At 44.0% G+C, this 18252-nt stretch overlaps 1 protein-coding gene across 1 annotated transcript; it reads left to right on the forward strand.

The window, feature by feature from the left end:
* Positions 1 to 397: 397 nt before the first annotated feature.
* LOC129653641 (pregnancy-associated glycoprotein 1-like) lies at positions 398 to 9208 on the forward strand. Its single transcript, XM_055583381.1, has 9 exons — positions 398 to 441; positions 1499 to 1658; positions 2642 to 2759; positions 2858 to 2982; positions 4176 to 4369; positions 5292 to 5408; positions 7072 to 7213; positions 7301 to 7399; positions 9095 to 9208. The coding sequence occupies exons 1-9, from the start codon at positions 398 to 400 to the stop codon at positions 9206 to 9208; spliced, it is 1113 nt and encodes a 370-aa protein (XP_055439356.1).
* The last annotated feature ends 9044 nt before the right edge of the window (positions 9209 to 18252 follow it).

Consider the following 18252-nt stretch of genomic DNA (forward strand, 5'->3'; position numbering starts at 1 on the left):
CACATTTCATGAAGTGTCTAGGAAGATGACATGAAATGACGAGTGTCGAGCATTGCCCCTAGTATCCATTTTCATGATGTCCTTAGCTGTTTTTTCTCCAAGTAGGCAAGGTTCTGTCTTCTTAGATGTCTATGCAGATCAGTTTGATTTTCCAGCCAAGATTCAAAGAGGTTACAGTTCAATTCTCTGTATTCTGAAAAGCTTCAAAGGCTACTTGCCAAGGACACTGATGAAGGTAAAGATTTTATCTAGAGTTTTGTGGGGTTTTTTTCAGATCTTTTAGTGGCCTAAAGGGGAAAACTAGGGTAGGTCAGAGCATATATAACTAGGGGTTCCCAGTCACCACTACATACTACAAACCCAAAGTTCCCTGATTACTTGGAGCCAGGAAAGAAACATGAAGTGGCTTGTGCTCCTCAGGCTGGTGGCCTTCTCAGAATGAATAGTCAACTAAGTATGGGGACTGTAAGCCACATCATATTCCTTTCTCGGATTTTTCTTTTCACCTGATTATTCTTCCACCCATCAGGTTTAGAAGGTAATGAAGTATTTCCCTAAGAATCTTAAAGTTCAACTCTTTATTATGGATAAGTAACTTGCTATAGGAACTGTGGATCCCGAGGTCTTGGTGTAGATTTGGGTTGCACAAATCTTGGGGTCCAGTCATATCATGACCTATTGAAAATGCAACTCCTTGCAACTGTTCAGTGCACAGTCTATGAAGATGTCAATGTGGTACTGTGGAATAGCACTTTTCTACATTTTTTTCAACATGTCCTCTTTTTTCCTGGTCTATGTCTGCATCTCTGTATCACTGTCATTTATTTCTCCATCTCTTTGGAAGTCACTGGGAGTGTGTTTCTCTTTGTGTTGTTTTCTTTTAATTTTTCATTTGACTCATGCTTCCTTCTCAAGCCTCTGAATTTCCCTTACTTGTTCTCTATATCTTGGATTCATCTTTCAACTCTCTCTTCTGTTTCAACTTGGAGAAAGATACACTGTTTTACACTGTTTTATATCGTAAAAGCAGTGTGACCACAGCCAACTCAGAAACCTCTTGCATTTCAAATTGCTCCCTTGTAAAAAAGGATAGAATCCCCCTTCTACCTCCTTCCTTGAGGTTCTATAAGAAGGAATGAGTGGGATGGCAACAACAATGCTAATGGCTGTAATTGTTGAGACTTCCTATTTATCAGGCACCTTATATCCACCACTTCACTTATCCCCAAGATATTCTATTTGGAGGGTTTGTATTGTTACAGTCCACCATTTTACCAAAGGGGAGATTGAGACAACACATTGTCATATATCTTACCCAAGATTACAGAACAGAACCTGTATTGAATTCTATGTTTTTGCCATGGTATATGCATAAAAATCTGATAATAATGTGCTTCATAAAAATGATTAGAAAATATACAGGGCCATGAAAATGACAGTTATACCTAAACACTCAGATCTAATTCTAGCATCTTCTTTGTTTTCTTTGTCAAATGCTCGGTGAAAGAATACCTCTAAGGAGAGTGAAGACCATGAGAAATACCGTCAGTGGAAAAAACGTGCTGAACAATTTGCTGAAGGAGCATGCTTACAGACTGTCCCAGATTTTTTTTCGTGGCTCAAATCTAACTACTCTCTCACTAAGGAACATCATGGATGTGAGTATTTTGGGAGGATGGGGGCCACAATGCCCGCTGGTGCTGTAGCCTAGCACTGGGGCTCATCTGGAGATGCCAGGAGGGATGTTGGGGTTGGGGTTCTTGCAGGAGGCAGAGACAATGGAAAACAGGGACCCCACCCAGAGGAGAAGGCACTCTCATCCTCGAATGTTGGTCTTTGTGATTGGGCCCGGCAATTACCAGGTGGCAGGTAAACATCCATTTCTGTGTCAAAGATGTGTCATTAGTTTGAGGGTGATTGTTCCATTTGAACTAAGTGAGCCACTCAGTTATAGATGAAGAGTGAACCATCACTGATAAAAAGGTAGAACCAACTGCAAAGCAAATGTGAATCCCCAGGTAGAGGAATTCAGTTTCCACAATGCAAGAACCACAGCAGGAAAAAGTTACTGAACCTGTATTCTGAGTATGGCTATAAGAATCATTTTGGTTCCTGTTTTTAGATTAGAAAAAGGGCTTATTTTGTTTTCAAGATGTCTTCAAAAATGCCCATGCCAGCCTGAGAGATAGGCAAGGAGTAAATACATGTCAAATGAAAGGGTCATCTGTGTGGTGTTGATTGGATGTGGTCTGAGTTTAGATGGAGTGGCTGGGGTTGACCAAGAAGGACCTCCTGGAGAAGCGGGTGCTAAGGCTGGGTTTGAAGAGACTATAGAGCTTGTTAAATGAAGGCACCAGGACTTCCCTGGGTGTCCAGCTGTCCTGGAGGCCCAGTGGTTATGCCTCTGGGCTTCCCATGCAGAAGGTACCTCTTCAACGCCTGGTGATAGAATCAATACCCTTCATACAATGTAGCACAGGAAAAATATATCAAATGCAGATACATCTGTGACCAAAGTATGTGAGCTGCTCAGTGGTTAGAAAGTGATCTCAAGAGATATGTGACATCTAGAGGGAGGCAGCAGTGTGGGAATAGAGGGTAGCCAGTTCTGCACTAACCCACTACTTCCTTCTCTCTGTAGATGCTCTACGTGGGTAACATCACCATTGGAACACCCCCTCAGGAATTCCAGATTGTCTTTGACACAAGCTCATCTGACTTGTGGGTGCCCTCCATCTTTTGCAACAGCTCAGACTGTTGTGAGTACAGACACCCCCTACCCAGACCATCCTTCACTTGCCCTGCCACCCTGTTTCCACACTTGGCACCTGATGACACTCATGTCTTGTGTCTGCAGCTGCACACGTTAGGTTCAGACATCTTCAGTCTTCCACCTTCCGGCCTACCAATAAGACCTTCAGCATCACCTACGCATCTGGGAGAATTAAAGGAATTGTTGTTCGTGACACAGCTCGGGGAACAGTGTAACAAATGCTGAGTCAGGACTGGCTATGAAGTGACCACTGCTTGCAAAACAGATGTAGGACCATCTGGCAGGACCCTTCCTAGCCTAACTCCAATAGATATTGGCCATCTTATCCACAGGGTCATGTCTCTGGGGAGGCAGGGCCCATGGTATACATGAGAAAACAAGTTAGCTAACCCAGAGTGTGGCTTGAGGTTTGGACTTGTAGCTCCTCTGCCTATGAGCAGTTCAAGGTTCATTTTGCTGGGAGCAAGAAAAAGGGATAAAAGAACCCACTTTTATATTCACAGACTGTTCCAGGCACGTTCAGGTGATAATTGGTTTAATCCTGCAATGACCTCACACAGCAGTTACTCTGATTAGCTCATGAGACATATGAGAAAACTGAGGTGCATACAGCAAGGGCCTTGCTGAGGTCACACATGTGGTAACCAGTGGAGTTAGGCTGGCTTTTCAGGACTGAAGTTACTGTGGGGTGTTTGGGGCACAGGATAAAACTGATCTGTGGACCCTGGAGGCAGTCAAGGGCTTCAGGTATCCAGAGTAGGAAACTGGGGGCCTGAGAAGTCACAGGGCCTGATAAATGAGTTCTCACTCTAGAGGACCCTTGAGAGTCTAATAAACCTATGGCCTGCTTCCCCCAAAATACTTGAATTGCCCCCCTCTCTCTCTTTCTCCCTCATACACACTCACAGAAATATACACATACCCCTAAAAGTGAATTCCCAAGGCAGTAATTTCATAGAACCCTGCAAGCAAGATTGTGTTTGTGGCTTCTGTCTTCCTGGACAGATGCAGAATCCAGAGTACATTACAAAGAATGCAGTCCGTTTCTGTCATTAGGTCACAGTGATGCCAAAGAGAAGGCTCTCTTGCTCTCGATGGTTTTTTTTATAAAGTGGCACCAGTGGGACCTGGCCTGACTCTTGGTCGCACCACCTGCACAGAAGTCACGAGGCCAATTTGACTCATTCAGGTGGTGTTTTTCAGAGGGGCAGATATTTTAAAATTCACAGCCTCTCACAAATGGAACCCAAATTTCCCTCCCAGCTTGATGTAACTGTCTGTGGGCCACCAAGGACAGAGCCCAGCCTCAATTCTTCTCTGAGCATCTAATGGCAATGCACCCCTGCCCAGTCCTAGCCCCTCTTCACGTATCTATAAGTGGGAGCATCCTTCTCTCCCACAGATTGGGGACCTTGTAAGCACTGACCAGCTGTTCAGTCTAAGCCTGGCAGAATATGGGTTTGAGGGTACACCTTTTGCTGGCATCTTGAGCTTGAACTACCCAAACATATCCTCCTCTGGAGCCATCCCCGTCTTTGACAAGCTGAAGAATGAAGGTGCCATTTCTGAGCCTGTTTTTGCCTTCTACTTGAGCAAGTAAGTCTGAGATCAACAGTCCCTTTCTCCAAATTAACTATAAGATGCTTTCAGTTGCACAAAAGTTATAGAACACTTGATAAAGAAGTATCCTGAGTGATAATCTAACACAAATAACTATGGCCCCAGGGTCCAACTGGCTTCACCCCTGGCTTTTATAAATAAAATTTTATTGGAACACAACTCTACTACTGGGTTCAAGACAAATAAAATGGTCTAGGGGAGTGAGTGAGGAGGAAGGCTAATTGAAGGCAACAGGAAACAAGTTGAAGGAAAAGGCAATATGATTTGCTTATGAATTTGATAAGGAAGGAAGGAGAAGGATGGTGGATATCTTTCCTTCCTCATTAGAATTCCACTGGGAGACCAGGACCAGCTACACAATTTGTAGGAGCCAGTGAGAAACAAAAGTGTGGGACACAAAAGTGTAGGACCCATTGTTCAAGAAATATTAGGCATTTCAAGACAGGGAGAGCAGAGGTGGGGTCCCTTCTGAGTGTGGGGCCCTTTGGACAGTATAGGTCACAGGCCAGTGGAGCCAACTCTGGGTGGCCTGAACCCACACCCTTAGAACTCCCAGGCCTTGATTTTCCTGAAAAATGACAAGATGGACAAGGGGAAATCCAAACACTTCAGCAGCCTGTCCTCTGAGGGTGTCTGAGCACTCAGGTCACTGGAGGTCTAGGGAGTCTTCAGAAGACATAGTGGGTGGAGCCCAGCCAAGTGATTCAGCTTCTAACCTCCTCTGTGCCACTCATTAGCCAGTAACAGACCTCACTCTGGATCTCTATCTCTCCTAGACGCTATTTCTGCATCTGTACATGGGGACCTTATTAGGGCCTTGATGGGTGAACAAGCACAGCTCTAAGACAGTGCTGTTGTTATTGTCTCCCAAGGATTCCCCCCTAACTTGTCTCTACAGATACAAGCAGGAGGGCAGTGTGGTGATGTTTGGTGGGGTGGAAGAACACTACTATGAGGTAGAGCTCAACTGGGCACCATTGATCCAAGTGGGCGACTGGATTGTACACATGGACCGGTAAGCCTCTCCCTCTGAGGGTCAGCCCAAGTGATGCTCCCACTTCTGTATGTGGACACAGGCAGACACACACAAATGCATTCTCAGACACACAGTCACACAGGCATATACACTACCCACAATGACACAGACAGATACACAGACACATGGAAACATACAAGCAGATACACATAAACATACACAGAGACACATAAAAATATGCATAGACAGTCAGAGACACACAAGCACACACAGAGAAATATATAAACACACAAGCACATAGATACACAAACAACCCATGGGTTAATAATCCCCAGGCCTTCTGAGCAAGGCTCTGACCGGGGTCCTGAAAGGGTCAAGACAGGTCTGTTCTGCTTGGAGAGTGCTGTACCCACTGCCCTTTGAGGTGGGGAGCATGGTTAGAGGGCTTTACAGTGTGGTGAGCAGAGGATCAGAGAGAATTTCTCCAGCCTGAACAGAGTTATGATAAGATGACCAAATGTCCAGGGCTACATAGGACATAGGAAGTTCTCAGTACAGATAAATGTCAGTTTAAAAAGAGGGACAGTCCTGAGAAAATGGGGAAAACTAGTCTTCTTTGGGAGCAGCTACGCAGCAGTAGAGGGAGTTTGGCTGCAGTCTTAAGACGTGAAAACATCTAATAAAAAAGACACCGCACATTCTTGGGCACACAGTGGGACAGGGGCTATAATAGAGACTCAGGAAGGTGGGATCCAGGAGTGACCTGAGGACAAGAGGCATAATTGACAGGATTCTGTGTGATACCCTCAGACAAAAGCTGACCTGTCCTTTGGAGTTTCTGTGGGCTAGTCATGTATTTCCTGGCCAGGGTCTCAGGGTCTGAGCTGGTTGTAGGAGCAGTGCTGGGAGACACCCTCTCCCAGAGGAGCACCTCTCTCCCCCTACTCTGAGAATCTGCTGCCCCTGCGAATCTCCATCTTCACTCTGTGTGTGACCCGTTATTTGTTCCCCACCAGATACAGCTCTCTGGAGGTTTCTTATTGTTTCTCAGTCTTCATTCACTCATTGAACAGAGAAGCATTGGGCATCCACTGTGTGCCAGGCACTTTAGGGAGGCAAGGAGAATAAAACTTGCCCTCACATTTAAGAAGGCAGATGTACATGAAGTGACTCATCCACATAGTGAATTTTGGCTTTGGTACATACTAGACATGAGGAGGAGAAGGCAATTGCAACCCACTCCAGCACTCTTGCCTGGAAAATCCCAGGGACAGCGGAGCCTGGTGGGCTGCCCTCTATGAAGTTTCACAGAGTCGTAAACGACTGAAGTGAGTTAGCAGCAGCAGCAGCAGCACACATGAGGAAGGGTCTACAGAGAGTGACCAAGACAGGAGACTGATAAGCACCAGGGGAAAGACTTCCCAAAAACAATACAATTAAGGTGTAACCTGGAAGATGAGAAGAAATTTGCTAGTCAAAGTGGAGTGGAGCCTTCTAGGAAGAAAGATCAGCTTGTGTCAAGGTACAAAAGATCCTGGTGTATTCAAGTACTTCATTCGAGGATGTCAAGAAAGGTGCTGTGTCGAGAGCAAAGGAAAAGAGGGCAAGAGAGGAAGCGCTGTTTAGGAGACATATGGGAAGGGGGCAACTCTGGGGAGACTCAGAGTGAACTTGATGCCCGCTTTCTTCCATTGTCTCTCAGCATCTCCATGAAAAGAAAGGTTATTGCTTATTCTGGCGGCTGCCACGCCATTTTTGACACCAGGACATCAGCGATCGAAGGCCCAAGTACACTGGTCAATAACATACAGAAGCTCATTGGTGCCACACCACGGGGTTCCAAGGTGAAGGCTCATGCACCAGGGTCACTCTCAGTCTCCACACACAAGAAGGATCTCCAGGGCCAACCTCTCTCCCTCTGTCTCTAACAGCACTACGTTTCATGTTCTGTGGTCAATACCCTGCCCTCTATTATCTTCGCCATCAATGGCATCAACTACCCGGTGCTAGCTCGAGCCTACATCCTCAAGGTGAGGGGCCAATACTGAGGGTTGGTTCTCAATCTGGAGCTTGCAGGAACCCTTGGCCTCTGCTGGGACGAGGGCGCCCTCTGGAGGCCATGACACACATTTCAGATGCTGCTGAGCCCTGTGGCTGGGCCAGTGCCTCCCACAAAACCAATCACTTGAGAGTCAAGGGCCGTGTGGGACACTGATCTTCCTGAAATAAATGTGGAGACCCTACATCATGCTGGCATGGTGGGAGTCAGGGAGAGCGGAACACTAAGGTTCACAGTCCAATAAGAGCTTCAATTCAATCTGAACCCTTAGGTGCAAGAACATGGAAGTCAGCTCTAGCGGTCCCTGAAATAGGCCATGTTACAAGAAGAATGGCTGGGGACAGTCCCAGTGTGATTTCCCAGCATAAGTTAACAGTCTTCCTTCCCTTCTCACAGTTTTCCTGGTATGGAAGATAAATTACATGGTCAGCCTAGTTCTCGGCTGTATCTTTCCCTCGCTCCTGCCAGGTGCCTCCTTTGTGAGTTGGGGTACCTGACCCCTCTGTGTGATGTTGGATACTAAGGTGAATAAAGGGTGCACAGTGACTGCTCAGCCCCGGCACAGGGTGGAGGCTTCATGTCAGCTCCCTGCGAGAGTTTAGAGCAGGCTGATGGGCTAAAAGAAGGCTTTGAGGAAGAGAGGAAATTTCAGGAATTCTAAAACCACAAACTCATTGAGCCATATGGAGGGTTGCTTGGTGATGGGAAAAACTGCACTGGATTCCATGCAAATGTCATCTCAAGGTGGTCTGCACTGGGGCACTGGGGACTTACTCGGGGTGATGAGGGCTACAGACTGACCAGTGGGGATGGGGAACCAGAGTACTTTACCCACCCAAGCCTGGAGTGGTCAAAGAGGTTGAGTGTGGGCCAAAGGCGGCTTCTCAGATTTCCTGAGTTAAGTCTTCAAGAACGTGTTGTGGGCTCTGCTCTATTTAAGATGGATAACCAACGAGTTGCTGTGTAGCACAGGGAACTCCGCTCAGTTATATGACAGCCTGGATGGGAGGGGTGTCTTTGGGACCAGGATACCTGGATACATAGAGTTGAGTCTCTTTACTTTCCACCTGAAACTCAGAATATTGTTAATCAGCTATACTCCAATACAAAATAAAGGTTTTTAATAAAGTACGGATTGTGCAGACATAGGAGGAGAACTCACATTCTCTGAAGAGAAAAAAAAAAAAAAAAAAAAAGAGCAGTAGCCAGAAGAAAAGAAACAGGGAGTGAGGGGAACTATGGACACACTTGTTCTTTTCTAAATAATTATATTGAAGTGTGGCTACTCTTCAGTGTTGCATTAAGTTCTCCTGCACAGCAATGTTACTCAGCTATACACATAAAAATATATTTTTTTCTTATTCTTTTTCATGTGGTTTATCACTGAATATTGAATATAGTTCCTTATGCTCTACAGTAGGACTTTGTTGGTTTTCATTCCTCTGTTTCCCCAACTCCCAGTCCTCCACTCACCACACCCTTCCTCATGGCAACATGTCTTGGGCCTCTTTGGTTTTGGATAAACTCTCATATCCCCTGCTGCTGAGAAAACCCCTTGATACTTACCAAAAGAGGGAAATAAAACAAAGAATTGTGCTGGGTCTGGATATTGGGGAGAGTCACCGGTAAGGGCTCATGCTGACTGGTGTGTGTTCTGCGCCCCCAGGATTCTAGAGGACACTGCTACACAACCTTTGAACAGAACAAAGTGAGTTCATCTACAGAGACCTGGATCCTGGGTGATGTCTTCCTGAGGCTGTATTTTTCGGTCTTTGATTGAGGAAATGACAGGATTGGCCTGGCATGGGCAGTGTAAATGCTTGGAGTGGTTCAGGTATCAGTAAGGCCACTCCTAAGACACACTCACTCACACTTTGAGCACTACTTCCCAGGATGCTGGTGAACTGTATTTGGTGCTCTGCACACCCTATTCTCAGTAAAGAATAAAGGGTTTCACTCTTAGTGGTGTGGACACAAACGGTTGCCTCTGTTTGTGTCTGGGAGTGAAGGATCTAGAACCAAGTCTGAATCAAAATGGAGAGAAGCCCTACTCCAACTGGCTTCAAGGAAAAGGGAGACTCATTGAAATGATTCTGGGAATCCAGGACAGAAGAATCAGAGCAAAATACAAATATCTCAGTGACTGGACCCAAGAAATCAGAAGTCATCAATTCTCTCTCACCTTCGCTTTTTCCTTTCCCTCTTCTTTGATGGTCTTAGCCTGACCACTTTCTTCCTTAAGGCTTCTACACCTAGTGAGGGAGTCCAAGCTACCTGCCCTAGGGTTTTAAATCCCAAAGGCATCACCTAGTAAGGAAAGAAGATTGCAAATATCAGAGTACAAGGGTGTTCTATGAATGACCCACCTCAGGTCACATATAGAGACAGCCCCAGATCAGCCATCCTGGCAGGGACATGGGGTCTTATGACTGGCTTCACATGGTCTCTGGCCCTGACCCAGCCACACACATGATTGTCAGTTTCCTCCAGAACTACATGACTGAAGCTGGGGAGAGGCAGCCTCAAGGATAATGACTGGCAGATACTCTAGGCCATGGAAGAGTTTGTGATGACCCACAAACTCCACCACCTCCTCATTAAGAGGAATTATAAGGAGTAATGAAATAGACTCTCTTCATTTCATCTAGGATGATCTTATCACTGGGCTTCTCCTCCAGGGAATTATGGGTGAGGTACTTCATGCAGAGATGGTTTCCTCTTGTTCCCACACTGCAGTCACCAGCTCTCTGCCACATATGCCTGCTCTGTCCCTTCCAGTCCCACTTGGTAAGCATTTGCCCCAGTGGATCCCTGAGCCATCCCCCTCCTCCAGGGCCCAGAATGCCCCTTCCTTGGCCTCCAATGCTGCTGGGGAGTATGCAATGCCTGTACCAGGGGACCCAGGGTATGCAGAGAATTCAGCCTTTCTGAGCTTCTTCCAGGGGTGGAGCTACAAACTATTTGCTTGGAGCTGCCATGGTTAGGCACTGTTGCAGTGGAAGCATCCGTTCTTTCCACCTTGACCCCTCAGTAGATGCCTCAGCTAAGACAGCAGGGGTCAAAGGTTGATCTCCTTTCAGATTGACTGGTTTGATCTCCATATTATATAAGGGACTCTCAAGAATCTTCTAAAGCACCACAGTTCAAAAGCTCAATTTTTTGCCATTCACCCTTTCTTATGGTCCAGATCGCACATCTGTACATGATTACTGGCAAAATCATAGCTGTGACACTGCAGACCTCTATAGCAAAGTGAGTCTCTGGTTTTTAATACACTGTCCAGGTTTTTCATAGATTTTCAAGAATCCTTCCAAGGAGCAAGTGTCTTTTAATTTTGTGGCTGCAGTCAAGGTCCATAGTGGTTTTGGAGCCCAAGAAAATAAAATCTGCCACTGTTTCCACTTTTACCTCATCTATATGCCATGAAGCAGTGCGACAGGATGCCATGAATGTTGAATATATTTTTGTGAATAGTTTTTTAAATGTTGAGTTTTAAGTCAGTTTTTGCATCTCCTCTCTTCTTCAAGAGGCTCTTTAGTTCTTTTTGGCTTTCTGCTATTAGGGCAGTGTCATCTTCACATCTGTGGATGTTTATATTTCTCCCAGCAATCTTATTTCCAGCTTGGGATTTATGCAGTCCAGCATATTGAATGATGTATCCTATATAGAAGTTAAATAACCATAGTGAGAATGTAAACGTTGTCACTCTTCTTTCCCAGCTGTAAATCTTTCAGTTGTTCCATGTCTGATTCTAACTGCTGCATTTTGAGCTAAATACAGACTTTTCAGGAGACAGGCAAAGTGATCTGGTACTCCCATTTCCTTAAGAATTTTCTGCAGTTTGTTGTGGTCCACACAGTGAAAGGCTTTAGCATAGTCAGTGAAGCAGATGGATATATTTTATGGGAGTCCCTTTCTTTCTCTGTGATCCAATGAATGTTGGAAATTTGATCTCTGGTTCCTCAAACCAGTTTGTACATCTAGAAGTTTTCAGTTCATGCTGTGTTGAAGCTTACCTTGAAGGATTTTGAACATTACCTTGCTAGCAAGTGAGATGAAAACAATTGTATGATAGTTTGAACATTCTTTGGAACTGCCTTTTTTTTGGATTGGGATGAAAAATGATATTTTCCAGCACTGTGTCCACTGCTGTGTTTTCCAAATTTGCTGAAATATTGAATGCAGCACTTTTATAGCCTTATTCTTTAGGATTTTTAAACAGCTCAGCTGGAATTCCATCACTTCTCCTAACATTGCTTGTAGTGATGCTTCCTATGGCCCACTTGACTTCATACACCAGTATATCTGGCTTTAAATGAGTGACCCAAGCATCATCCCTATCCCGGTCATTATGACCGTTTTTGTACAGTTCTTCTGTGCATTCTTGCTACATCTTCTAAATCTCATCTGCTTCTGTTAGGTCTTTGACTTTTCTGTCCTTTATTGTGCCCATCCTTGCATGAAGTGTTGTTCTGGTAGCTCCAATCAGCTATCTATACTTTTTACAATTCTATTATATTCCTCTAATTCTTGCAGTGTTCACTTATGAAGACTTTCTTATATTCCCTTGCTATTATCTGGAAGTCTGCTTTCCACTGAGTATATCTTTCCCTTTCTCTTTTGCCTTTCACTTCTCTTATTTTCTCAGCTGTTTTTAAGGCCTCCTCAGGCAACCCCTTTTCCTACTCACATTTATTTTTCTTGGGGGTTGTTTCGGTGAGCAACTCCCATACAATGTTACAAACCTCCACCCATAGTTCTTCAGGCTACCAGGCCTATTCCCTTGAACCTATTTTTCATCTTCACTATAAATTGATAAGGGATTTGATTTAGGTCATAGCTGAATGTTCTACTGGTTTTCCTTATTTATTTCAATTTAAGCCTGAATACTGCTTGCTTCTGCCTAAGCATTGTTGCCACATAACCACCCACCACTCCCAGTGGGTGTGGAGCAAAAACACACAACTTGAGGACTATTACCCTGGGTTTGTGCTTGGCTTTTCATGTGCTTAGCTGTGTGACCTGGATCAAGTCCCTTAACCTCAGTTTTCTCATCTGGAAATTGGGCACCAAGATGATAGTCCCACCTTCTAGATTGCATGTGTGCCTGCTAAGAACAAGTGGCCCTGAGAGGGCTTTCTGTGTTCCTGATTCTGGAACAAATATGAATTATTCTGCCACTTTGGGAGAAGGAAATCTTCTGTTTAGAAGTTATGACTGCCATCCCCAAGGCTAACTATTGATTCAAGCCAAATGACATCTATCTCTGAAACATGACACAGAACTCTGAGCTGATGCATCTGTTTTCTGGGGTCCCAGGAAAGCTAATGATTACTGGCTCAGATTACTCCCTTCCTCAGCCTTACCAGTCAGCCTTTCCTTGTCAACTACTTCTCCCCTGAAATCACACTGCAAGGAGAGTTGTAACACTTTTGGTCTCTTTTCAGTTTCCCACATCTCCAGCATAGCAACAAGTAGCTGCGATGGCTTCTTACATTGCAACAACTATGGCAACCGGTACAGTCCAATCTCAGCCTGTTAAATGAAACTGTCCCCGTTTGGCCCCTCATGTTTAAATTACCTACCGTTACCTTAGAAATCTTCCTATGCTTGCTGTTTAAGGACGAAATATGTGTGGAGCTGATCTAGTTTTCTTTCCCAAACATGATTCCAACCATCCAATGAGGTAACCAGACATTTAGCCATCTAACTACCCACAGGAATGGAGAAAAGCAAACCACCCATTCTACATAGCTTGCCCAAAACAACATTGAAGTGATCTGCTGAAACAATGTGATACATTGGCATGCACACTCCAGAAGGGACACTTTTTCTGGATTTGTTTTCCATCTAGTGCAGAATGTCTACCACAAGTCTCATCCTCCAGCAGCTGGTCACCTAGTTTTTGCACACTCAGTCCGCCCCCGATACTTTTCAAATACCTCAGTAAAATTTAGAGAACAAACTCAGTCAAAACTCTTTTTCATGCAGAAAACAGTTTTTTGTTTTTTTAGAAAACAATATTTGGTAACACATTCAAAATCTGTGCTCCTTGCCTTGGATTCAAGGACATACACCAGAGGATGGGAAGCCTCCTCTTCCACCTAAATCTTCCTCCACTCCGACCAGGACCAGAGCCTTCATTGGACTCTGTATCCTCATTGGTATTGTTCAGTTGCTAAGTCATGTCTGACTCTTTGTGATTACATGTTTGGCAACAAAGAAGACTTCCCTGTCTTTCACTATTTCCCAGAGTTTCCTCAAACTCATGTCTTTGAGTCCGTGATGCCATCTCACAAGCTCATCCTTTTATTCCCTCTCCTTCTGCTCACAATCTTTCCCAGCATCAGCACCTCTTTCAATGAGCTGGGACTTCACATCAGATGGCCTAAGTGTTGGAGCTTCAACTTCAGCCTCAGTCCTTCCATTGAATATTGCTCTACCACTTCCAAAACAAAACTCATGTTTCCAAATATCTAACAATATTGAGCATTGATAAAGTTTAGTAGAACAGGGATCTTGTCCTCTGGGAAGTCCCAGCACTGCCACCCTGCCTTTCTCTTACCATTCTCTCCACCTGGCGTAGAATTATTTCCCTACAGTTTCTCCAGCTTGAAACCACTTGCTGACCCATCATTGTCAGCTGTCCAGGAATTGTTCCTTCCTCCTTCCTTAAAGACTTCTGACTGCTCCCTGATTGTCCTCTGTACATCAGGTCAGTTCAGTCTCTCAGTCATGTTCCACTCTTTGCTATATCATGCAGTGCAGCACGCCAGGCTTCCCTGTCCATCACTAACTCCCAGAGCTTGCTCAAACTCATGTTCATCAAGTTGGTGATGCCACCAAACAATTTCATCTTCTATATGCCACCAAACAATTTCATCTTCTATATAACCCTTTGCCTCCTGCCTTTAATCTTTACCAGCATTGGGGTCTTTTATAATGAGTCAGTTCTACCCATCAGTTTGCCAAAGTAATGGAGGTTCAGCTTCAGCATAGGTCCTTCCAATGAATATTCAGGACTGATTTCCTTTAGGATGGACTGGTTGGATCTCCTTGCAGTCCCAGGGACTCTCAAGAATCTTGTCCAACAACACAGTTCAAAAGCATCAATTGTTTGGTGCTCAGCTTTTTTATGGTCCAACTCTCATGTCCTCTCACGACTTTTGGAAAAACCATAGGTTTGACTATACAGACCTTTGCTCATAAAGTAATGTCTCTGCTTCTTAGTATTCGGTCAAGGTTTTCCATAACTTTTATTCCAAGGAGAAAGTGTCTTTTTTTTTTTTTTTTTTTTTCACAGCTGCAGTCACTATCTGCAGTGATTTCGGAGCCCAGGAAAATAAAGTCTGTCACTGTTTTGATTGCTTCTCCATGTACTTGCAATGAAATAAAGGAACTGGATGCAGTGATCTTCGTTTTTTGATTTGTACTAACCTCATTAAGACCATCCTCAAGAAAATGAAATGCAAAAAGGCAAAATGGTTGTCTGAGGATGCCTTAGAAATAACTTAGAAAAGAAGGGAAGCAGAAGGCTTCCAAGAAAAGAAAGATATACCCATCTGAAAGCAGAGCTCCAAAGAACAGCAAGAAGAGATCTTTTAAGAGCCTTCCTATGTGATCAGTGCAAAGAAATAGAGGAAAATAATAGAATGGGAAATACCAGAGATCTGCTCAAGAAAATTAGAGGTAGGGAAGGATCATTTCATGCAAAGATGGGTCAAATAAAAGAAAGAACTGGCATGGACATAAAATAAGTAGAATATATTAAGAAGAGGTTGAAAGAATATATAGAAGAACTATACAATAAAGATATTAATGACCCAGATAACCACGATGGTGTGATCACTCACTTAGGGCTAGACATCCTGAAATGTGAAGTCAAGAGGGCCTTAAGAAGCATAACTATGAGCAAAACTAGTGGGGCCGATGGAATTGCAGTTGAGCTATTTCAAATCCTAAAAGATGATGCTGTTAAAGTGCTGCACTCAATATGCTAGCAAATTTGGAAAACTCAGCAGTGGCCACAGGACTGCAAAGGTCGTTTTCATTGCAATCCCAAAGAAAGGTGATTTCAAAGAATGTTCAACTACCACACAGTTGCACTCATCTCACATGCTACCAAAGTAATTTCTCCAAGCAAGTCTTCAACAGTACATGAACTGTGAAATTCCATATGTTCAAGCTGGATTTAGAAAAGGCAGAAGAACCAGAGATCAAATTGTCATCATCCATTGGATAATAGAAAAAGCAATAGAATTTCAGAAATATACCTCCTTCTGCCTTATTTTACCATGCAAAAGCCTTTGACTGTGTAGATCACAATAAACTGTGGAAATCTTACAGAGATGGGAATACCAGACCATCTTACCTGCATTCTGAGAAATCTGTATGCAGGTCAAGAAGCAACAGTTAAAACTCAATTTGGAACAGCCCACTGGTTCCAAAGTAGCAAAGGAGTACGTAAAGGCTGTATATTGAATGAATGAAGGGTGGTGGCCCTTGTTACTCGTCATGAATGTTCTGAAGTAGGATCACATTCCCCTGCCCTTCTGTGTGCCCACCACCCCAGGTTTGCCATGACCATGAAAGATACTTCAGCCATTGGAATTTGAGTAGAGATGATATGTCACTTCCAAATGGAAGTATTATTTTCTGTCCCACTAACTGGAATGCACATGAAATGACAGGAGCTTGAGCAGACATGTTAGACCAGAGGTAAGTAGCAAAGGCGAAAGATGTGACAAGAAAGAAGTGGGCCCTCATCTCTCTGGAGAGACCTGAGCTAACATTATATGAAAGAGAATTGATATTGTGTTGTATTTAAGACAATGTTATTTAGGGTTTGATTACAGTCATTAAGCCTGTAACCTAACACTCAGAATAACTGATCTTTGTGTTAGCCTTGTCTTGACATTAGGGTCTGAATGAGACAATATCTACTGACATATACTTAGAAGTAAGTCAAGTGACAGCCCTGCCCTCTGGAAGCTGTGCTCTAGTGTGGGATTCAGAAACTGAAGCAAGAACAAAGCCACATGGCAGGAGAGCTTCAAGATCTTGTAAGAACCCTTGGGAGGGGAATCTCAATCATTCCTGATCTCAGGAGGTTGCTTGAAGCAGGGATAATCCTCTATCAGTCTCCTCATAAATAGGCCATGGTGCCAAGTTTCATGTAAAAGTGATTTATTTCAAATTCTTTCTAGAGTGTTTTCCCTTTTGATCAAGTGCTTAAGATATGCGTTGGAGTCCTGGTTTGGGAAGATTGCAAATTGAGAGGGTAACAGGCAGGAAGGCCAGGGGTCTCCAAACTGAGGAAATAGCCTGCAAGTGTCCAACATTTTTATCTCTCTTAAGTGGCAGGAGGAAACAAACTAGCAATATTTTTTCCTTCTCTATATAAATTTAAAAAGAGATTTCTTTTAAAATACTGTGTTGCCATAATGGCACCTGGTTTCACCTAAAGTTAACTATTCTCAAACCTAGAGATAACCAATGCCTTTTTCTTATGGAAATGTTTGTCTTAAGCTATGTTAATGTACTATGCATTTACCCCAAACTCTGTCTTCAAGTTGGTTCCCCCTCCTGTCTCAGAACCTACTTGACAAACCAGTATATTGTACTCAGTTATTGCTACCCTAATCTATGTAAATGAAATTATTTGTATGGTGATCTGGCCTTCTTCAAGATTCAAGTTAATCATTTTATGGCCCAGGATGAACCATCTGGTGCCAAGATTATCCCAAAATGCATCTTATAGGTGAAGGGCCTGGTGCCAATCTGAGTTTTAAGACATTCCTTTCTTTCATTAACAGACTGCTGCTGCTGCTAAGTCCCTTCAGTCATGTCTGACTCTGTGCGACTCCATAGACAGCAGCCCACTAGGCTCCCCCGTCCCTGGGATTCTCCAGGCAAGAACACTGGAGTGGGTTGCCATTTCCTTCTCCAATGCATGAAAGTGAAAAGTGAAAGTGAAGTCGCTCAGTCGTGTCTGACTCTTAGTGACCCCGTGGACTACAGTCCACCAGGCCCTCCGTTTATGGGATTTTCCAGGCAAGAGTACTGGAGTGGAGTACCATTGCCTTCTCCGTTCATTAACAGACTGCTAGTGACTATATAACTTCCAGCTGAAGACTAGCAGGGGGTACTTTTTTGCCTCCTTCTTATGCCTATTGTCTATTTCCTTTATACTTTAATAAAACTTTATTACACAAAAGCTCTGAGTGATCAAGCCTCGTCTCTGGCCCCAGATTGAATTCTTCCTCTCCAGGGGCCAAGAATCCCGGCGTCTTTGCATGATTCAACAACAACCTTTCAGTATGTCCCAGGGCAACTAGCCGGTGGGCCACAACTACTGAGTCTGAGTGCCTAGAGCCTATGATTTACATCAAGAGAAGCACGGGATTGAAAAGCCAGTGCACTGAAATTACAGAGTAGCCCCTGCTTGCTGCAAACAGGGAAGTCCTGAGCAGCAATGAATATCTACTGCAACCAAAAAAAAAAAATTTTTTTTTTTTAAATTATCCCAGAGAATCCAGTGAGGTCTCAGGGGAAGCAGGGCATGAAAAAGAATGAAACCAGTCTGGGTTTGATTTCATGCAAGTCATGGAGAGGGAAGCTACAGCCTGTTTTCACAGGGAACTTGGGATATAAGTTGTGCCTCAAAAGTGCCCCAACCCAAGGCTATGGAGCTGGGATTTCACTCTCCCACTAGTGCCTCCCTCTTTTCCTTCAACTATCACCCAGCTGGTGTCCCCCCCAAAGACAAATCAAAGGTAACAATAGAAGAAAAACACACCAAAGCTCAGGAAAATGCAACCTCAG

The sequence above is a fragment of the Bubalus kerabau genome, chromosome 5 (assembly GCF_029407905.1).
Source record: "Bubalus kerabau isolate K-KA32 ecotype Philippines breed swamp buffalo chromosome 5, PCC_UOA_SB_1v2, whole genome shotgun sequence".
Classification (NCBI taxonomy): domain Eukaryota; kingdom Metazoa; phylum Chordata; class Mammalia; order Artiodactyla; family Bovidae; genus Bubalus; species Bubalus kerabau.